Genomic DNA, 22410 nt, shown 5'->3' on the forward strand with positions numbered 1-22410 from the left:
TCTACAGGGAGCAGAGAATAGCTAAAACAGCGAACAGTGAACGACGAACAGCCTACAACGAGTAGTGAATCGTGATAGGTACCGTGAAGGCAGAAAATTAGGGTTCGGCTATGTCCTTGTCTCTTCTATGCGATGCCTAATTCTCACCTCCTCTTGCATCTTGTCCCCTAAAAATTAGGGTTTGGCTGAAATTGATGTTGATGTCACTTTGAAATCAGTAAGTCTCTCTTCTCGATTCTCATCTATTTCTTCTTTATTCAAGCTTTTGTTCAGAAATTATGTTTGATGATTGAGATTATGTTTCCCTTGTATCTCATGTTGAATTTTTTTATGTTACATCAGATTAATCTCTCCCAAAATCAGTGGAAGGTAATTAGCTTATTAACAGGGTGAAATTTCTATTGATTATTGACACTTCCAGAGGTTAATTTACTAAAATGGTGAAGCAAAAGGCCTTTGAATGGGATCATGTGACCATTGTGCAAAAACCTGATAAGGGTATGCCCGTTGTTCAATGCAAACATTGCCAACATGTATTTGTTGGTGGCCCCTTCCAAATTAGAGCTCACCTATTGGGCACGAAAGGTTTCGGTGTTGACAAATGCCGTCGAATTGATGCTATCAAAAAAGCTGAAGTACAAAAAATGATATCTAATACTAGTTATGCAAATGTTGATGTCAATGGGGGATCATCAATGAAATGCAATGCTGAAAAAAGTAGTGCAAATGTTGATGTTGTGGAGTCAACATCTATCAATGAAATGCTTTCATCATCTTCTGTCAATGCATCAACAAATAAAAAGATGAAAGTAGACAATGGTGAACCCTTGAAAGTGTCATGGCAAAAACAACTTGATAAAAATGTTGATGAAGCTATTAGGAGGTTTTTTTTTGTAGAGGATGTACCAGATGTAAAAGCGGGAAGTGCATATTTTCATGACCTAATAAAAGCCATAGCACTTGTTGGGCCTTCTTATAAGCCACCATCTCTTAATCAATTACGTAGAAGGCACTTGAATGAAGAGGTGAATTATGTTAAAAATGAGATTATCCGAATTAGAGAAAAATGGAAAATTGTTGGATGTACGATTGTAAGTGATGGTTGGTCAGATACAAAGAATAGACCTATAATTAATGTCATGGCTACTTCGGCATATGGCACTGTGTTTTTGAAATCAATTGACACTAGTGGAGAATGTAAATCAGGAGAGTATATTTTTAAGATTTTGAAAGAGGTTATTCTTGATATTGGCCCATCAAATGTTGTGCAAGTTTGTATGGACAATGCAACAAATTGTGTGGCAGCTGGGAGGATGATAGAAAAAGAGTGGCTCATGATCTTTTTTACTAGATGCACATGTCATTGCCTTGATTTGTTGTTTGAAGATATTGGAAAATGTGCTTGGGTTCATGATGTTATGAAATTAGCTACAAAGCTAATCGTGTTTATAACACGAAAACAACATTCTTTGGCAATGTTTCGTAAGTTTAGTGAGAAAGAATTGTTAAAGCCTTCCACTACTAGGTTTGCCTATAGTTTTATCATGCTTTCAAACTTATTGGATGATAGAGTCAAAGGGGGATTAAGAAGAATGGTGGTTAGTGAACAATGGTGTCAATGGAAAGGATCGAAAACACAACAAGGAGAAGAAATAGTTTCAATTGTACTTGATGCTTCCTTTTGGGCAAATATGAAGAAGATAGTAAAGATATGCAAGCCAATCCTAAAAGTTCTTAGATTGGCGGATAGAGAAGGAGCAACCATGGGTTTAATTTATGAATGTACTCAACATATGATAGAAGAAATAAACCACATTGAAGATGTAGATCATATAATGCTTGATGAAATTAAAGAAATATGTATGCAAAGATGGACAATGTTACAATCACCATTACATGCAACCGGCTTTATTTTGCATCCAATTTGGAGAGAAAAAATTCAAGATATTGATGATAAGGTTAATACAAGTTGGATGGAAACTATTATGCGTTATACCAATGGTGATATAAATCTATGTAGTGTTTTATTGAATGAATTCTTTGCTTATAGAACTCAAGAAAAAAGTACATTTCAAATTCCTATGGCAAATGATCCAACTATGATGCATAATGCAATTAAGTGGTGGGAAACATTTGGAGCATGTACTCCAAACTTAAAAAGGCTTGCAATTCGTGTGCTTTCTCAAGGTTCATGTGCATCTTCTTGTGAAAGAAATTGGAGCACATTCTCATCGATACATACAAAAAAAAGAAATAGATTGACTCATGCTCATGTTCAGAAATTGGTTTATATACATACAAATCATAATCTCATTAGAAGAATAAGGGAAACGGGATTATGCCTCAATGAAGTAACATTGGATATGATCAACAAAGAAGATGATGATGAGAGGCTTTTGAGAATGCAAAACCAAGCTATTAATGAAAATGACGAAGTCAATGAGGATATTATTGATGAGCTTGAAGATATGGATGATGAATATGATAGTGCGTAGAGGCTTTTGAGAATGCAAAACCAAGCTATTGATGGAAACAATGAAGTCCATGAGGAAATTATTGATGAGCTTGAAGATATGGATGATGAATATGATAGACTATAGTGCATAGGCTCTTAAATTTAAAAGTGTTAATTAGAATTTAGAACTTAGAATTTAGAAATTAGAATCTAATGGTTTATAAACTCTTTAGTTAACTTTTCTTATGCCCATGTGATTTTAAATGCCTTTTGTATTTCTATTAATGAGTGATTGTTGTTTTTTTAGTGAATTAATTCATTTTTATTATGTAAATTTATTTTAAAAAACGAATGGTTTTCTAATATTCTTGGGGCCATTTTCTATTCTCGAATATTGAGAATATGGAGAATGGCGAATATGGCGAATACGACGCATGTGTCAATCTATGGTTACAATATTATACTATTCCGTATTCCTGTGTTCTTGTCTGTCAGTTACTATTCCGGCGGACAACAGATTCGATGAGATCTTTGCCCCAGTAGTAAAGATGACATCCATCCATACGGTCTTGGGCATAGTGGCAAGCATGGACCTCGAAGTAGAGCAATTGGATGTCAAGACGGCACTCCTACACGGAGACCTCGAAGAAGAGATCTACATGCATCAACCGGAAGGATTTGAGAAGAAAGGGAAGGAGCACCTGGTGTGCCGGCTGAAGAAGAGCTTATACGGACTGAAGCAAGCTCCCCGGCAATGGTATCGGAAGTTTGACTCCTTTATGACCGATCAAGGGTACCACAAGACGCAGACCGATCACTACGTGTTTGTGAAGAAATTTGATGGAGGAAATTTCCTGATATTGCACCTGTATGTGGACGACATGTTGATCGTCAGAGAGACCAAGTCAAGATACGGATACTGAAGAAGGCCCTTAATTGGACCTTCTCAATGAAAGACTTGGGTCCGGCAAGACAGATACTGGGGATGCACATCATCTAGGACCGGTCGAAGAAGCAATTGTGGTTGTCACAGGAATAGTACGTGACAAAGGTGCTTCAGCGGTTTAACATGTCAGAGGCAAAACCGATCGGATCAACACTCGCGGCAAACTACAGATTATCAGGTAAGCAAAGCCCGAAGTCAAAGGCAGAGAAGGCAGATATGATGAAGATTCCATATGCCTCTGCGGTCGGGAGCTTGATGTACGCAATGGTGTGTACTCGACCGGATATTGGATACACAATCAGAGTGGTGAGTCGGTTCATGACCAACCCCGGAAAAGAGCATTGGAATGCGGTAAAATGGATACCCCGGTACTTGAAGGGCACTTCGAGTATGTGCCTCCGATTCGGCTCTGGTAAACCCCTCATGGAAGGATTTATCGATTCCGATATGTCGGCTGATGTGGACACCAGCCAGTCAACTTTCAGATATGTCATGACCTATGCAGGGGGAGCCGTTTCGTGGCAGTCGAGGCTGCAGAAGACGGAGGCGGAGTACATGGCAGTCGTGGAAGCCGGCAAGGAAATATTATGGATGATGGACTTCATCGGAGAGCTAGGATCCGGCAAGAGGACGCGGCATACCATTCCAGAACGAAGCACATCTAGCGTAGGTACCATTGGATCCGGGAGCGAGTTGAAGATCGAGAGTTCGTGCTGACGAAGATCCACATGGAGGAGAACAGGTCAGATATGTTGACCAAGGTGCTAACACCCGACAAGCTGGACGCATGCCGGAAGCGGATTGGACTTACAAGACATCCCATACCAGAGTGAAGGGGGAGATTGTTGGGAAATCGGTCTCTCTGGATGGGATCTAGTGATGAATAAAGAGAACTCGGTGAGAACCGAAAGAGATCCGGAAACCGGAGGAGACCCGGTGAGAACCGGAAGAGAAGATAGATTTGTAAATATGACTTGAATATGCCCATTGAGGCTATATTTGTATTTATAGCCCTAAGTTCATATAACTATAAATATGACTTATGGCAATCACTTGTGTGTGATTGTGTTGTTGTCATATTGTTGCAACTGTTGTACAGAGAGAGAGGGAGAGAGAGAGAGAGAGATACAGAGTGATACTCTGTTGTAACCGCCATTGTGCGAAGAAACAGAGGTCGAGGTCGTTGCCTCCAAGTCTCTGATTGTATCCCTTCTCTTCATAGTGATAGTTCGGAGTCTGTGGGCTCCTGTGGTTTTTTCCCTATTAGGGTTTTTCCACGTAAACATCATGTGTCATTTTTCTTGTGTACTCTCCACTTCCCATTTCTGTGTTTTGATTCTTATAGAAGTGATTTACTACTCGATTGTGACCGAGCGATATTCCGCGCATTTCTCTTCAGTACTTAGCTCTAGCAAGAGACGACTTGACAAATCAAGTAGAAGGACGGACCTTGACAAATAAGACGACGTCAGCTGTTTGCAAATTTCTACTTGAAGAGGTTGTCTGCCGATACAGATGTGTGGGAAAGATAGTGGCTGATTGAGGAGAGTTAGATGCACGCGAAGCAACGGAGCTCTTCGATCAACTAAGCGTGAAGCTCTCCCTCACAATTGCCTAAAATCTAGAAGCGAATGGGAAGATTGAGCGAGGGCATGGACCAATTGTCAAAGCCATCGTACGAGCTTGCAATGGTCGAGTTGGGAATTGGCCACGACTATTGCCCTATGCCTTGTGGGCCGACAAAACTACACATAGTTCAATGACAAGGTATACGCCAATGGAGCTTATGTATGGACAAAAGCCGGTAATGCCCATCGAAAGGACGATCGCCTCATGGGTAGCGATACCATGAGAGAACGAGATGAGCCGAGAAGAATTATTAGCGGCACGGATAAGGCAACTTGAAAGGAGACCTGAAGATCTAGAAAAAGCATGAAAGATGATGGAAGCAGCCCGAGTGAAGAACAAAATTCGGTTCGAGAAGATGCATCGACTACGTCCCAAGAAGATCGAAGAAAGCGATTGGGTATTGGTCTACGACAACAGCCTTGACAATCAACACAGTACAACAAGAAAGTTCACAAGAAGATGGTTCAAACCATATGTAATGATAAGTTCCAACGACAATGCCACATACCACCTTGCAGAGCTAGATGGATCAAGGTTGGCCATACCCATTGCAGGAAAAAGAGTAAAGATTTTCAAGAAAAGACAAGACAAGGATCCCAACCTCGATCACCTCGACGATGAAGATAGTAGGACGGAACCTACAAACTTGAGTTATGTACACGAGGATGTGGAGGAATCTAATTGATCACCGTAGCCGAAATCTCACACTCTCTCTTCTTGGCACAAACCGGAGGACGTGCGGTTTGGTGGGGGTGATGTCGTGAAGATTTTCGGCGATGGTGTGAAAATTACGAGGAATGTCCAAAATCGAGTGTGGTTCTTCACATAAGACATGAAACAATGATAGTGAAGATACTATTTTAGATTAGCTTAATATCTTGATAAGGGAAGATGTAGGTCTTCAAGAGCTTCCAAGTGTACTTTACTGCATGTGAAATGGACAACTTAGTGTCAAGTTATGTGAGTGTGAAGTTTGAGAAGAAGAAGAGAAAAACAAAATTGTGAGATATCCCACATAGATAGGACAAATCAAGATCCCACATTATATAAGCAGAGCCAAAACTTATTACTTTCTATCTATGTGTAGAGCATAGAATGTTCTTGAGCTAAATTGTGGCTTAACTACTCGTAATGGTTTTGGTGAACTGAAACCGAAACCGGACGGCGACCGAGCCGGAACCGATACCGGCACCGGACGACGATGAATTTGGAACTAGAATCGGAACAGACGGACGGCGATGGGACCGAAACTGACATCGGAACCGGATAGACAGGATCACCGAGTCGGAAGCGGACCAAATAGACAAATCGATCAGATAGGTTGATTGCGACGATTTCGGTGTGAAACGAACAAAAGCATCTAGACTAAAAACCCTATTAGAAATTTGTAATCAAAGGGATGCAAGCAAGGCTTGAACCTTGCTCCTCCAAGATAGGAAGCAATAGACTTACCACTAGGCTTAATCATTTCCTTAGAAATGTTTTTTCTATCATTATACTTTTACATGTAAATTCTAATATTAGAGCTTGATTGAGAGACATGGTATCATGTATCACATGCAATGCATGAGCGCCAAATGGCAAACATGCATCACATGCATTGTATGCATGTCTTATACCCTCACATGCATCATATGCATGGGGGCGTCTATAAAAGAGTGGATAAAGAAGAAAAACGGGAGCAATGTATCAATCTGGTTCTTCAAATCTAAAGTCAAGAGTTCAATCTTAATCTCTCTCAATCTAAAGTCAATCGTTCTATCTTATCTCAATCTCTCTCTCTCTCTTTCAATCTATCTTAATTCCTTTCTCGCTAAAGCTAGTGCAAACTTTGAGTCCTTCCGGTCTTGAACCCTGGTGGTTCTGCCTCACGATCCGCACGTAGTGACGGATCTTCATGACAATGTGCAAAACTTGAAGAGCAAAATGAAGATTAATGCTCATGCTACTATCGTGCCATTTCTAGTAATTGTACATCAACACCAATGTCCAACAATCGCAGACTTCAAGTATAGTTGTGCTTATGACTATACGTATTATGTAATTGGAGGATCTCATTCAGCTGAAGCTCGTAGACAGCTTGTCAAAGAATACCCTCTCACCCCCTTCTTTAAGTACGCTGAATGCAAGGTATATGTAGGACTCACTCACGAAGAGGCAAAGTTGCTGGCTTGGGACTATAACAATGATAATGATTATAGGCAGAAGATGTCATGCATTGAACGGATCAGATTTTTTCATCATGAGTATCTAGATGCATTGGATCGTTTTGGCCCAAGGTTGCACCCTGGTTTGCGTTGCTAGTGTTTAATTAAAGTGGGATTGCACTCGATGAGAGCACTAAATTGGAAGGGCTACGAAAATATGATTCCTGGTTTTAATTGGCTTTTCGGACCGGAGAGGTGTGGGATATCCAGGATAAAATATTTAGCATGTGGGAGCGTAAAGAGGTCAAAAGGCAAATGTTAAAGAAGGGAAAGATTGATCCACAAGTTGAGATCAAATTGAAGTCAAAGGGCAAAAGCGACTTGGTGATCGAAGAGTTAGCATAAGACATGACGCTTTTACCTTGGAGGTCATTCCAGGGTATTAAGGATGATAGGCTATTAATATTTGTGCTATCTCGAGTTGTTGCCAAGGAATTTAGTTTAGACAAGATGGTTGCTGAATTGCAAAAGTAAGGATTTATACTCTACAATTTGTCACAATGTTCTTCTCTATTGATTTCTAATTTCATATTTCATATTTATTTTATAGTCACAAGGTATACATGAAGATTCAAGAATTAATGATGCAAAAATTGAGTTTACGACATGGGAAGAAGTTGAGCAAGTGTGCCCGATAACTTCTTCTTACAAGACACTAGAGGAATATTTTATTGTTTTTAGAGAATGGGTATGTGTCATTTGAATGTTAATACATAGAATGCTTATGTTCTCTCCTAAAAAAATCAATACTTGCAGAAACCATCGAAATAAAAAAAGATGACTGACAATAATGATGGTATTCCAGCTGCCTTTATCATGCATTTGGAACATGCGAAGTACGAGAAGAGAATGACAAAGGGGAAAGAGATGGAACTGCAAGAGCATTCGGAGACTATAAAGAGTTTTTTGCTAGGTCCGATGGACCCTATAAACAGTTACATTATAGTGTATTCAATGGGGAAGTGGCAAATATGCTCGATCTATTACCGAGAAGGCACTACACTTTCCTGATAGTCGACATACCATATGGATTCCGAATTGCGAGATCAACATATGATGATGCGCCTTTCAAGTACCCCCAAATCAAGAAGATGGTAAAGGATTTTGCAAAACTAACATTGGCCTCCCTGTGGAGGATAATCATATTCCATAGCATGGGGCAATCATTGTCAGTCACAACAGCTCTGAAGTCACGTTGTCATGCCACTAAACACATGCACTGGTGTGTTATAGTTTGTTTTTAATCATTATGATACTTGTTATTATATGTTTAGATTCTAACCTCTAAACCGTGATTTCATTTCTCTGTAGGATTAAAACAAATATTACACATAGCCTTGGCGACCGAATGGTTAGTGCGGTCGAACATTTTTGTGTGGGTTAATATGATTCAATAACAAAGAAGAAGGCTAGAGCACATGTGAACGAGCGTAACGTGGTGAATTATATCATGTGCCTAGCTGTCACAAAAAAATTAAGGCATGTTTCAGGTGATAAGAGTCTAGTGAATCCTTATCAAAAACCTCAAAGATTGATCAATTGCCTTCTAGAGCTCTTCTCGAACCCAAATGATTGGGTCCTAGACTTGTTCTCTAGCACAACTATATAATATAAATTTACTTAGATTTCTGTCGATCAAGTTTAAGACTATAATTCTTATATATACTTCTTCATGTTCATGCGGCCATTAGGTACTACAACAACTTGTGCATTGAAGATGTTCCGAAACTATGTTGCGTTGGAGAAGGACCAGCACAAGTTAACTTCATCAAAATGAGGTACTACAACAACTTGTGCATTGAAGATGTTCCGAAACTATGTTGCGTTGGAGAAGGACCCTGCACAAGTTAACTTCATCAAAATGAGGATCATAGGAATCTGGGACTATCCAGATCATGATCAAGAAGTTGGAGCTAAGCACATCAATGAGACAGAGATGTTCCAAATGACTTCACGAGAACCAATGGAATCAATTGATGAAGAAGCAGGGAATCTTGTGGACCTAGAAGAGGTAAAACAATTTGAACATACGTCAGATTCAGGAGAGCATGGAGATGATATAATTGAGAATATTCTACAACAAACAGTTGTGCCTAAAGAGCCTAGTATGCCAAATTTGCTTATAGATTGATTTAGATGGCATAATGTATACTTTGAGGATTTTTGAGGCATAATATATACCTTGACTTTATTCTTTTTGTATATGAGAACAACAGTAATCGTTTAAGGTTTAATTTTATTTACTCGTTCATTATTTCACTTCTTAATCGTTTTTTGAATTGTAATTTGAATATATATATATATATGAATATACATGAAATGTCACCATGCTCTTCTCCAATTTGGGGTATTAACATGATATTATACATGCTCATTTCTCGTTGCCTGATTATATACATGAATGTTATTGATAATAGAAGGTTTTAAGTTACATACGTTCCAAGCTTGTTGATTTCAAATAGTATAACTAAACGCGGTACATAATTGTCACTCTTACTAATTACATTATGATGGATTATATGACACTATACAATGAAACTATCGATATACTCGTCCAACAAGTGGGGCACTACTTTCTTCCTCAACACTAAACCCCATATTAAAATTTAGGGTTTATGTAGTTTTACTCTACAATTTGGATATGGATACCACATAAAGATGTTTAATATTCAACCTAGTATTCAATTATATTCCACGATATACAAATTGATACGAAAACAAGAGGTATACAATTCACCAAATGCTTGGATTTTATTTAGTTCTATATTTCACCATCCATTCGCAAAATAGGTACACATGCATTGTACATTTTCAAAATCATGCTAAATTAGGGTATTTTTCTACATCTCACCAACTATGGCAAAAGAGAATATGACATATTACCTGTTTCAAATGACCCGGTGTTATAAGATTATGTATGAATAAGTAAGATCAATGGCAACATAAATAGATAACCAGAGTTCAACACGTATGCAAGAGAGAAAGTCAGAGACAGGTAGGCACAATGTCAAGGAAGTTTATTACAACTTTTACAAATGAGCAACCAACCTCAACTAGGTTACAAAGTCAGTTTATATATACTAACTGACTTAGGGCAACTGCCCTTCTCACTATTTACATAAATATACTAAGTCTAGTGTGTACAAAAGAGATAGTGTGAATACGTCCATTAGAAACCTGTATTCAACACTCCCCCGTAATAGGCATATACATCCGAAATTTGGAAATTAACAAAAGTACGATAACTACAGAATTATACAAAGTTTCTGAACAATAGAAGCGCAAGGAGCCGAATTGGCAGAGTTCGGCGAGACAAAAGTTAGAGTACAAGTCATTCCGGTCTATTGTCCGTGAAACATCTTGAATGTCCGATTTAATCGAACCGATTCTCCATTATGCCCATGCGATGCCGAAGAGATCGAAAACGATCTGCCAAAAGACCCTTGGTTAATGCGTCCACAATGTTATTGGTTGTGGATATTTTCTCTAGACCGATTTTCCCTGAAGTGACGCAGTCCCGAACGAAATGATATCGAACATCGATATGCTTGCAGGTGTTGTGATTCAAATAGGATTTTTCGACAGAACAACAACACCCTGGCTGTCACTGTAAACAATTGGAGTCGAGCAGATTTGGGCTTGTCGAAACGTGCAAGCCATCCAACTAAGCCATAAGGCCTCTTTCGCCTCATTAGACGTGGCTACGTATTCGGCCTCGGCAGTTGATGTGGTGGTACACTCCTGAAGTTGTGATTTCCACAATATGACTCCATTATCAAATTTGAAACAGTATCCAATTGTCGATTTACCGCTGTCTATGCAGCCCGCAAAGTCAAAGTTGGTATATCCGACTATGCCTGAGATGTAGTTTGAACCGAATAGGATACCAAGGTCTTCTGTGCCCACCAGATATCTGAACACATGCTTGACTGCATTCCAGTGCAATCAACCGGGATTATGCATAAATCTGTTGACGACTGCAACGACGTGAGCGATATCAGGCTGTGTCACGACCATTGCGTACATTAGGGAGCCAACTGCCAATGCATACAATACTGACTTCAGAATTTTCCCCTCCAGACCGGATATCGGGTAGTCTCACTAAGATAGCCGAGTATGAATAGGGAGTGGGGTAGAGGCAGATTTCGCCGATTGCATGTTGAAGCGTTTGTGGACACATCCAATGTAGTCAGATTGGGATAGAAACAATTGTATTTGATTTCGATTCTGACTTATCTTCATACCAAGAATGTGTTGTGCCAGACCGAGATCCTTCGTGGCAAACTTCAACCTCAGTCGCCAAACGAGTTCAGCTAGTTCCCCTGCGTGGCGTCCAGAGATTAGCATGCCATCCATGTACATGATGAGGAAGATGGGTGATCCATCTCGAGTTGTTTTCGTCAAGAGACAGTGGTTCGCATCACACTTTGAGAAGCCAATCGATTGGATTAAGTAGTCGAACTTCTTGTACCACTGTCGCGGCGCCTGTTTCAGGCCGTAAAGATTCTTTCTGGGTCAGCAAACGAGATGTTCTTGGCCGGATACCACTATGCCTTTTGGTTGCTCCATATAAATTTCCTCCTCAAGTTCACCATGGAGGAAAGCCGTTTTGACATCTAGCTGAACCAGCTCCAAGTTTTCGGATGCCACTACGCCGAGCATTAATCGAAAGGTTGTCATTTTCACCACTCGTGAAAAGATTTCGTTGAAATCAATGCCGTATTCCTGTCGAAAACCCTTTGCTACTAATCTGGCCTTGAAGTTCGGGGTGGCCGAATCGGACGTTGTTGCGGAAATCCGCGAGTACGTGTAGATCTTAGCCAGGACCGCGGGGGTCTTGGACTAGGGAGTAGGGGGGAAATGGAGCTTAGCTCAAGAGGAGAGGTGAAAGATATGACATTAACATATAATGGATGGAGGCAAGATACACTCCAAGTTATATTAAGACTCCGCGAACAATTACAACTATGGCCGCATAGGCCGCACCAAACGACTACAAGAAAACCCTAACCGGATAAGTAAAGAAGCATAGTAAAACCCTAAAAGAAACCCAAGAAGAAACCCTAAAACCGAATAGAAACTCTCGTCCTAAGTGGTATACCTCTCTCACTCAAAATAGGCAACCCCTTCACAAGTGATCCCTCCCTTCCTTTTATAGCCCAAGGAGGGAGGGACGTTACAATGTAGGATAAATAAGGGATAAATACTCCCCCCTTTATTCTATACACCAATTTCTATTCTACATGTGCACATGTTGCACACCGCCGACTTGCCCATTCCATCCAGGTTTCACACCGTAGCCAGAAATCTTCACGACATCCGCCCCCACCAAACCACACATCCCATCGACATGTGCCAAGAGGGAAAAAGGTGAAAGATTTTTGGCGACGGTGATCAACCGGGTTCTCCACCTTCCCAGCACCCGACCGCCTTGCCGGCTCCTACCGAACCTGATCCGTCGACTTCCAGGAACTCACCCCCGCGGCTATCGTTGATGACCTTGCTCAACTTCGTCTTCCATTTCGAGCATGCCCGTCCCTTCCACACGAACCACCGTAGCCTCCCGTTCCGTCGTATCCGCCGCACGTCCCCGAACCATCCACCCCATCTGATCTACCATATCCAATGCTCGCACCTTCTTCCCCGATTGGTCCTCCCGTTCACCATTGCTGATCCGGTCACTCTTCTTTTGTCCGTTGTGCATGTCCTCCGATTGGGCCCCGGGTCACTTCAATCACACGCCGGATTCCGCCCCTCACATACCACGTGTGTGCCTTCTTCGATTTGACCATCTCTTGGCCCCAAACACCTCGTGCCAACTCCCTCCATTCTGCGCTCACCTTCCTTAGGTTCTTCCCATGTGTCCTTGACGTCCTTCGAATGCGCGCTCGTTCTCCGGTCCTTAGGTGACCCCTTAATGCGCTCCTCGCTTCTCCATTGCTCGTCGCGCTCTCTCACAGCAAAGCGTACCATCATCCTAACCTTCGTGTCGGGGTCCTTCGGGGCCCTCGTTACCGCTTCATCCCGACTCGTGCCCTCTTGGCCCCCTTGGCCTCGCATGCCCTCCGGGAAGCCGCACTTTCTCTTCCCGACTCGTAGCCCTTTGTTCTCCATGCACCTCCTCCGATTCTCAAAACACAACCTGTCGCTCTCATCATTCGTCCATTGATCCTGGCACCTCACCGTTCCGTCTTTTGCCGTGTGCTTGCCTCTCAAAAGCTCGACCGGACCGCTATCACCGGTCGCTCATTGCCGCTCTTCCGAGCACATGCTTGTTTCTTGGCCCTTCGTCGGTCGTAGTGCATGCTTTGTTTCATGCCCTTCACTCACCGTGGTCCCGACCTCCGCGTCAGCCTCTTCTTCCTTCCTTGCCGTAGACCCTTCTGTCTTTGTTTGGCCCTCTTGGCCCCGCTCCTTTGTCTTTCCGCACCGAGTACCCGCTCTGGTAACCTCGTCCACTCCGGCCTCTGATTTCTCGCCGCCACCCGTCCTCTCTCTAGTCTTACGTTGATCCACAACCGCCAAAGTCTCTAGAATAGGTGTGGAGGGTCCCTCTCGCTCTCGGTCTTTCACCGAACCGTAGTCGTCACTCCCGGTTGGCCTCCTTCTCGCGCTCATCGGATCCCACCACGTGTTGTGAACAATATGCCTCGTCCTCCAATCATGCCGGCTTACCCCTTGCCCCGATCTCGTCTCGGCCGATCGGGTATTGGTTCGATCGACTCTCCTCTGTAATCGTATCCGGCCGGTACGGGTTCGGCTGAACAATTCCGGCCTTGCCGGCTCTTCTTTAGTTTGGGCCCGGTTGACCGGCCCCCACTCCAATCTTCTTCCGCGTCGCCTTCTGGTTGGGTCGGTTCCCGACTCTCTCCTCTTTTGCGCTCCCGGCCTCTCCTTCGGTCCTTTCGTATATGCTGGTTCCGGACCTCGCTTCCTCCTCTTTGTACGTGCCCGCTCCGGGCCACTGCTCCTCGCGGCCACCGCCCGTCTCTCCGGTCTTATATTGGTACGCAACCGCCATAGTCTCTAGCCCCAGTTTCAATGGATCTCTCCTTCATCCGCTCCAATCTCCCTCCTTCTCTTTGTCGTTGTCTTGGTTGCACGCCTTGCCGCCGCCAATGTTCGTCACTCTAGGTCTCACGTCGGCTCTCGAGCCAGCCGTCGGAGTCTCTAGAATCGGTCTGGGTAAGGTCCCGGCACCACCGCTTGTCATGTCCGTCGCCACCTCCTTCCGGATGTCGTCGTCCATGGTTAACCCATCCCCGATCGCACAATCCTCCTCCTCTTCCTTGTTCTCCTTGCCGTCGTCTTTGCTACTTGTCTTACTGCCGCCACCGTCCGTCAGTCTAGATCTCACGTCGGCACTCGAGCTGGCCGCCAGAGCCTCTAGAACCGGTGTGGGTAAGGTCTCGTCACCGCCGCTCATCATGTTTGTAACCACCTCCGTCCGGACGTCGTTGTTCGTGGTTACCCCGTCCTTGATCGCGCAAGCCTCGATTACGCTTCCTTCCTTCTCGCTCGATGTTTCCATCAATTGTGTCCCGAATCCGCCGCCCACTCTCGAAGTGGTGCTCCCCGTTCTGCAGTCACCGGCCTCATCCATGGTCGTCCCCTTTCCGCAATACGAGAGGGTCGCATGGTCCGCACCCTCCCCCACGTCACCGTCGTTGTACGCTCTTTCAGCCTCCACATAGGCCCCGTCCTCCACCGTAAGGAGGTTCCTTCCTCCGCATCCTCCAATCCTCTCAAGCCCGACTCCATAATAAAACCTACTTCGGCTTCGATCTTCTCCTTCACGATCTCATACACCTCCCATACCAACGCCTCGAGGTCGTACTCCTCCGATTGATCGCGCGTTGAGCTCTCTTCCAGCGGTAGTGCGTAGTCACTCACTGCCCTCTCTTCTCCGCCGCTTGTAGGCCGTATTGTGGCCGACCACTTCTCATCGTGTTGCCGGCATACCCACTCCAGTTTCGCGTACCCGTACGCCTCCAATAGAGCTCCCTCAAAGGACACCCACGACTCATGAGCTTCACAAAGCTCCTCGACCTCTATGTGCGTCGACACGACCGCCACTCGACAAAAATATTCTAGCCTCATCGCTTCATCCACACCCCTATTCGTCATCTCAACATTGTATGCTTCTAAGAATCTCGGGACATCGTCCCCGTTGAACCGGCCAACTCGACCGACCACCCTCTCGACGACTTGTTGGGCTGCATCTCACCTCGCCTTCTTCCGTCTGACATCCATCACAATCTTTGCCATCATCTTCACGAAGTCGAAGTCTTCGTCTTCCATCTCCATCCTCCCTTGTCACCTCTTCACGTCGGGTTCACCAAATTATGTCGTGAAAATCCACGAGTACTTGTAGGGTCTTAGGCGGGACCACAGGGGTCTTAAACTAGGGAGTAGGGGGGGAAATGGAGCTTTGCTCAAGAAGAGAGGTGAAAGATATGACATTAACATAGAATGGATGGAGGCAAGATACACTCCAAGTTATATTAAGACTCCGCGAACGATTACAACTATGGTCGCATAGGCCGTACCGAATGACTACAAGAAAAGCATACTAAAACCCTAAAAGAAACCCAAGAAGAAACCCTAGAAGAAACCCTAAAACCAAATAGAAACCCTCAACCTAAATGGTATACTCTCTCACACAAAATAGGCAACCCCTTCACAAGTGACCCCTCCCTTCCTTTTATAGCCCAAGGAAGGAGGGACATTACAATGTGGGATAAATACTCCCCCCTTTATTCTATACACCAATTTCTATTATATATGTGCACATGTTGCACACTGCCGACTTGTCCATTCAATCCAGGTTTCACACCGTAGTCGGAAATCTTCACGACAACGTCTCCTTAACTCAATAGACCCACTTGCACGAAAGAGCACGTCAATTCTTCGGTAATTCGACCAAGTCCTAAGTATTGTTTGCACGAATGGAGTTCATTTTGGACTCCATTGCCAGATGCCAGGTGGCCGAGTGGGTTGATGTCGATGCTTCTTCATATGACGTCGGTTCTACCCCATCCGTAAAGAAGATACCAAGAGAGTATCTCTCAAGGGATTGCAACAATCTCTCGGATCTTCGAGGTATGACTGGACTAGTCGCATCGGGTGTCATGGTCCAAAGCCGAATCGTTCGGCTGTGTCGAGTCGAAATTCTCCGAGTCAGTGGTAGAAGGTTCAGCTACTCATGAAGTTGATCGTGTGTTGTGTGTTGGGCCTTCGTGGAGGGTTGGCACATTGGAGAAAGTTACCCTTCGAACTTCGATCAGCTTTTCGACCGACGGATGCATGGCCGACTCATTGAACACGATGTCCGAACTTCAGACGATCTGTCTGTGTTCGGGGTCCTAGAGTCAGTATCCCATTTCGCCATCTGGTTCATAACCGAGGAAAATGCATTTCCTGGATCGCGGTGCAAGTTTGCGGCGATCATCTTTCGAGATGAGGGCATATGCCTCACATTTGAAAATACTCAGCTTGTTGGCTTACTGTAGGTCATATATCCTGAGGTATCCGAAGTCCTAGAGGCCTACTCGGCGACATATTGATTATGTGTATTTCCGTTGTCGCGGTATTCCGCGAGTATGTGTAAGATCTTAGGCGGGACCGTGGGGGTCTTGGACTAGGGAGACGGATGGTGGAGTCCTTAAGCTTTGTGGGCTTCGGTCCAGAATCAGCTTCCAGCTCCAACGAATGTAGGGTTTCACAAACGGTTCACCGCGACTATGGACCCGACTCAAATATGTTAGAAGGAAGGTAGATATACGCTAACATGAATATATATTACAAGAGTTTTACAACAAGACGGTTACATGCCCCGAATCCGATGGCTATTACATATCAATAGGCTAATACAATAAGCTAAGAGTGGGAACCGGCGAAGGCGATTCAAGTGGGCCGTCGGGACCGCGACGTCCACTGTTGGTCACGCCCCGAAGACAGTGGAGTGTTCCCGTGCCACTTCACCCTCCCTTCTCGAACCAGCCGCCACACGAAACGCTCTCCATCGAGGAGAGGAAGCCGAATCACCAAGTGCTGCCACCGGAATGCCTAAAGTCGTCGTTGTAGGAACCCCCGAACCAAACCAAACTCTCACACGAAGAAGAGAGGGTAACACCCGAAACCCTAAACCGCATAAACCCTAACTCGCATGAACTCTCACAAGAAGAAGAACCTAAACGGAATACTAAACCTCCACTCAAGAAGAAGGAATCAAACCCATAAGACAAAGAAGATGAAGACCAAAATGAAACCCTAAAACGAAATAGAGTGAAGGAGACCAAAGTGGAACCCTAAGAAAATAAGATTAAGAGAAAAACCCCAAACCCTAAATCTAGCGGTATACCCTCCTAACTCAAAATGGGCAACCCCTTTACAAAGGGCGCTCCCTTCCTTTTATAGAACAAGGAGAGGGATGCGTTAGAATGTGGGATAAATCCCAATTTACATGGGATTCTCTATCCCGACTTGACTCCTACTCGGCGCCATAAAGGCACCCCTATTATTCACAAGTTTTTATAAGGGTGAGTGCACATGATGCATTCCGCTGATTCTTCTGATATTCCCCGGTTTCTCACCATAGCCCGGAATCTTCACGACACCGTAAGTAGGGCCTCTGCCCAGAAGCCATCTGATAGTCCGGAGTGTTGGAGCATCTCTGAAATTATGAAATAAATCCTTCAAAGTCACATATTATGCATTGTTCTTATCACCATAATTGGGAGGGGTGATTTGAATCCAATTCCCTCTTGTAAAAATGACCATTTTTTTGTTCTTGTCAACCAAAAAAATTTAGTTGTAAATACTAGAATATATGGCACCTTATCGAAGAGACCTTGCCTCTCTCATTGGAGGAAATACACCATTCGCCCATTACTACTCACATCATTGTAGGTTTGTTTAATACACTATGGTGATAGAAAATCTAGTATATACATATAAGGAGCATAAATCTCATACATGATATCACATTTAAGCAGCATAAATAAAAAGATAAACATTAAAAGTCTAGTGTTTGATATGAGCTTCTAGCAATTGACTAGGCACCGTCTGGAATTTTAAAAGTCTGGGTATTGTGGTTAGCACCTAAGAGACCATCATTCAGTGTCTAGCATTCCATATCTAGGCTCAATATTAGATTTCATGGTCATGACCTTCCTTTAAATCTTCTCCAAACTTGCTTGATTTCTCAATGAAATAAACCATTAAAGTCACACATGACATATCAATTTGTTGTTATATATCACCCGGGCGTGCGTCATAACTAGTTTGTTCTCGTAGATCCAAATCGCTCTCCATGTGCATACTTATCTTGGGTTGTGGATCAAAGTGATTTGTTAAGCCATATGTATTTCCACGTCTGCGATCTTCATATAAAAGTGTCCACTATCCTAAATTGATTATAATTATCTTGGGTTGGGGATCAAAGTGATTTGTTAAGCCATATTTGCACGTCCAAGATCTTCATATAAAAGTGTCCACTATCCTATTTTGAAAGCATTGTGAGGATGAATCACAAGAATGTTTTTCTTTTTTGCCTTGTGGAAAACAAGGAAACCTAACAAAGAATGTTTTCCATTGACCACAATAAATTAAGTGTAAAAAAGGACGGAGATGAGACGATGTGCTACTTCATATAACTTCAATAGAATAATGTGTGTGTGTGTGTGTGTGTGTGTGTGTGTGTGTGTGTGTGTGTGTGTGTGCGCGCGCGCGCGTGTGCGTGTATATATATATGTATATATATATAAACAAAAAGGGGGGGGTGTTTAAAAAGGTGTACCCCAATGGAAAGAGGTGCAACTTTCTAATGTGTATTATTATAAAGCTACAACATTACATGATATGCATTATCATAAGGCTACTCCTAACAAGCTGGTTGTACTATTACTTTAACAACATATATTAGCTCTCTCTATATATATAATTTGCGGACATGGTATCAGAGCAAAGAACCAAACCTAAGGAGAAACTTCCTGTCTAACATGCAAGAAATGAGAAAAGTGGTAGTCAATGTTGTGTAGAGCTATCATCTCCTACTTATATATAGAAATCTAAATGAGGAAAAATATTAACCATGGTATAAGGTCCTGGAAGTCATTCTCCAACAATATAATTTGGTGATGAATATTATCCATGGAATTGATAAGGTAAACATCATTCTCCAACATCATGTAAACATTCATGCAAACCTCCTTCTTCATAAGGTAAACACAATCACATAGTGTTTGGAACATAAGTACCTCTAAGGAAACTTGGGATTACTTGGAGGCAAACTACATTCGTATATTTGTTAACAATATATTCGGAAAGATTATACTCATCTTACAATGATCACATTTGTAAATACCAAATATACATAATCGACTTTATAATAAATTAAACATTCATGCAGACCTCCTTTATAAGGAAAAGATAGTGAAAAAGAGTATTTCAAACATTAGAACTACCGTGAGATTGATTGAAGACGAACTACCTGCATAGTGACGTACTTCCAATGTACTGAATCAGAAAGCATATATTTTAACAATATTTGTAAATGATTGGAGAAAGGAACCCTATAAGTTAGTCAATTGGTCCATCAGAAAGTATAAGAGCACTTCTCTCTTAGCCCCCCGAATTAATCAACTCCTAATCTCATCAAGTACTAACTCGCATGGAGACCATGGCCCAAGGAAACATGTGCTACAAAATTGCATAGCACGGTTGGTTCATATTACGCCGATGCACTACACCATCATAGTATATTTAATAAATTTGGACTCCAAATCATGTGCAAAAAAAATGTACTTATAGAAAGTGCCTAGGTGCACTTGGACCATTACAAGGTGCATCCTCATTTAGATGGTTATGTGTCCATTATGCACTTCCAGTCTTGGAATGGATGCATAGGGAAGAGGGAATCAAAACTTGCTTTTTTTGTGGGTTTCATTTGGAATTAATGCAACATGCCTTATGGAACTATATGGTTGCATGTTCTGTTTGGAAACATATGTTGCGCCTCATTGATGTTGCGTATGGACGTAAACTTATGCCCATGTGTTATGACCTAAACGTATGTTGTGCTTCATTGTAAATGTGGATAAGCATAATTATGAAAGGGAGACGATATTATTTACCCTTCAAACTAGGGGAAGGAAAGTTAAGGACGTACCATATTCATGCTCAAATTGGTTGAATGTGGATGCCACAGTATGGGAGCTATGATATCATAAGTGGTTTTGTGGAATATTTGGATGGATCGATGCAAAAATGTGTTTCAACAAATAAAGTAGAATCATATTCATTGTGTGAAGGAAAGTTGGTTGATGCTTATCACAGTATGTAAAATTCTTGTTCGTCTAACATAACATTCGTTTTCCTATGTATTATTATAAATCTACAACTTCACATGATACTTATTATCATTAGGCTACACCTTGGAAGTTGGTGAGAACTTGCATAGAACGTAATATACTCGAATGCATTTGCAAACATTCTTTTTCATACGTTTGCAAATGAATGTGTATGTTATGAAAACCTAATAAGTTTCTCATTTTTTACCTTAAGTTTCTTACCTACAAATAAGTTGTACCTAATTATAAATAATGAATACTTCAAGGGTGTTTATCATACTCGAACGATTGAAACATACTCAAATGCGAGTGCATGTATGGTACATATGGTTCATACAATGGGACTCGAAAGATATGTTATATATATATGTATGTATGTATGTATGTATGTATGTATGTATGTATGTATGTATGTATGTATATGTATATATGTATGTATGTATGTATGTATGTATGTATGTATGTATGTATGTATGTATGTATGTATGTATAATTCTACATGGTATCCCTACAAAGGAGCCGAACCAGCCAAACAAGAAGATTATCACGTTATTGAATATGATTAGAGTTCCTATCTAATGTAACAGATGTTTTCAACCATGTTAAACATGCAAGTAATTACGAATGTGGCAACCTAAACGTTCGCATCAACCTCCTCCATAAGGAAAACACAATCAAATAGTGCTTGTAACATAACTACCTCTAAGGAAACATCAGATTGATTGGAGACAAACTAGCCTCGTATTGACGTACTTCTCATTTAATTATTACGACCGCTTGATTTGTCACTAGATATAGATATGTGTGGCCCCTTATCCACTTCTCTCTATCTTGTAATATATATTTCATTACAATATTTTTGAATGATTATATCCATTTTACAATGGTCATATTTTCAAAACACCAACTATATAGTATAGAGAATCAACTCCGTACTAAATTCGTCATTACATTTATGACCTATATATCACTATTATAGAATATAGGCATTGCGGTGTGTTGTCATTCTAGTTCGAATCATTAGGGTTTTCCTATCATAAACCTATAAAATCATCATTATAATTATGGGCTATACCATATATATATATATATATATAGACTCATGATAAGACACATAGATTGCATGAATTTGATGCTCACGCATGTCACCAAGTGTCCATCATGCATTTGCTCATGCATCAACACTAAGTCCTCTACATGCATTTTAATGTGAAGCCTATTTAGAGAGGTTCAAAATTAAAGTGAAGCGTTTTGGTTCAAATTGTGATTCAAACCACAAACTAAAAAGAGAAAAAAAGAAACTAAATAAGGGAGGAGGTCAATAAAGAGAGTTGAAGAGATACAAAATAATGTAGGTGGATTAATTTTATATTTTACAATTTTCAAAGTTTGCAATAATAATTTGTCCATTACGGCCACAAGGAGGAGCTCAATTGAGAGGGTTGAAGACAAAGATAAAATATTGTCAAGTGGAGTAATTTCACATTTTACAACTTTCAAAGTTTACATACAATAATTCCTCCATTACGGCCACACCATTCTTTGTCTATGTATATGAGTAATCATCATGATGGATGTCACTAGAGTTCTGACCAATCCTCATGCTAAAAGAACATCCATCCTAACTACGAGAGATTGAAGAGGAGAGATCAAATCATCTACGAAATCCCCGAGCAACACATATTTAAGTAGCTTGCAACATACATTTTAAGTTTGTGATCGAGTATGGTTATTACTACGTCACATGAATTCCAGAAGGCCTTGTGATAAAGTGGATTATCCTTATGAATGGAAATCCTAAACCATATGGACTAAGTGGCC

General features: G+C 41.9%; 1 protein-coding gene across 1 annotated transcript; it reads left to right on the top strand.

The window, feature by feature from the left end:
* The first annotated feature begins 981 nt into the window (after positions 1–981).
* LOC147864846 (uncharacterized) lies at positions 982–2685 on the top strand. Its single transcript, XM_087318614.1, has one exon. The coding sequence runs from the start codon at positions 1140–1142 to the stop codon at positions 2493–2495; it is 1356 nt and encodes a 451-aa protein (XP_087174740.1). The 5' UTR covers positions 982–1139; the 3' UTR covers positions 2496–2685.
* Positions 2686–22410: the final 19725 nt, after the last annotated feature.

This window comes from Azolla caroliniana, unplaced genomic scaffold (genome assembly GCF_043228905.1).
Source record: "Azolla caroliniana isolate FFs.n. ecotype wild unplaced genomic scaffold, voAzoCaro1.0.p SCAF_4, whole genome shotgun sequence".
Lineage (NCBI taxonomy): Eukaryota > Viridiplantae > Streptophyta > Polypodiopsida > Salviniales > Salviniaceae > Azolla > Azolla caroliniana.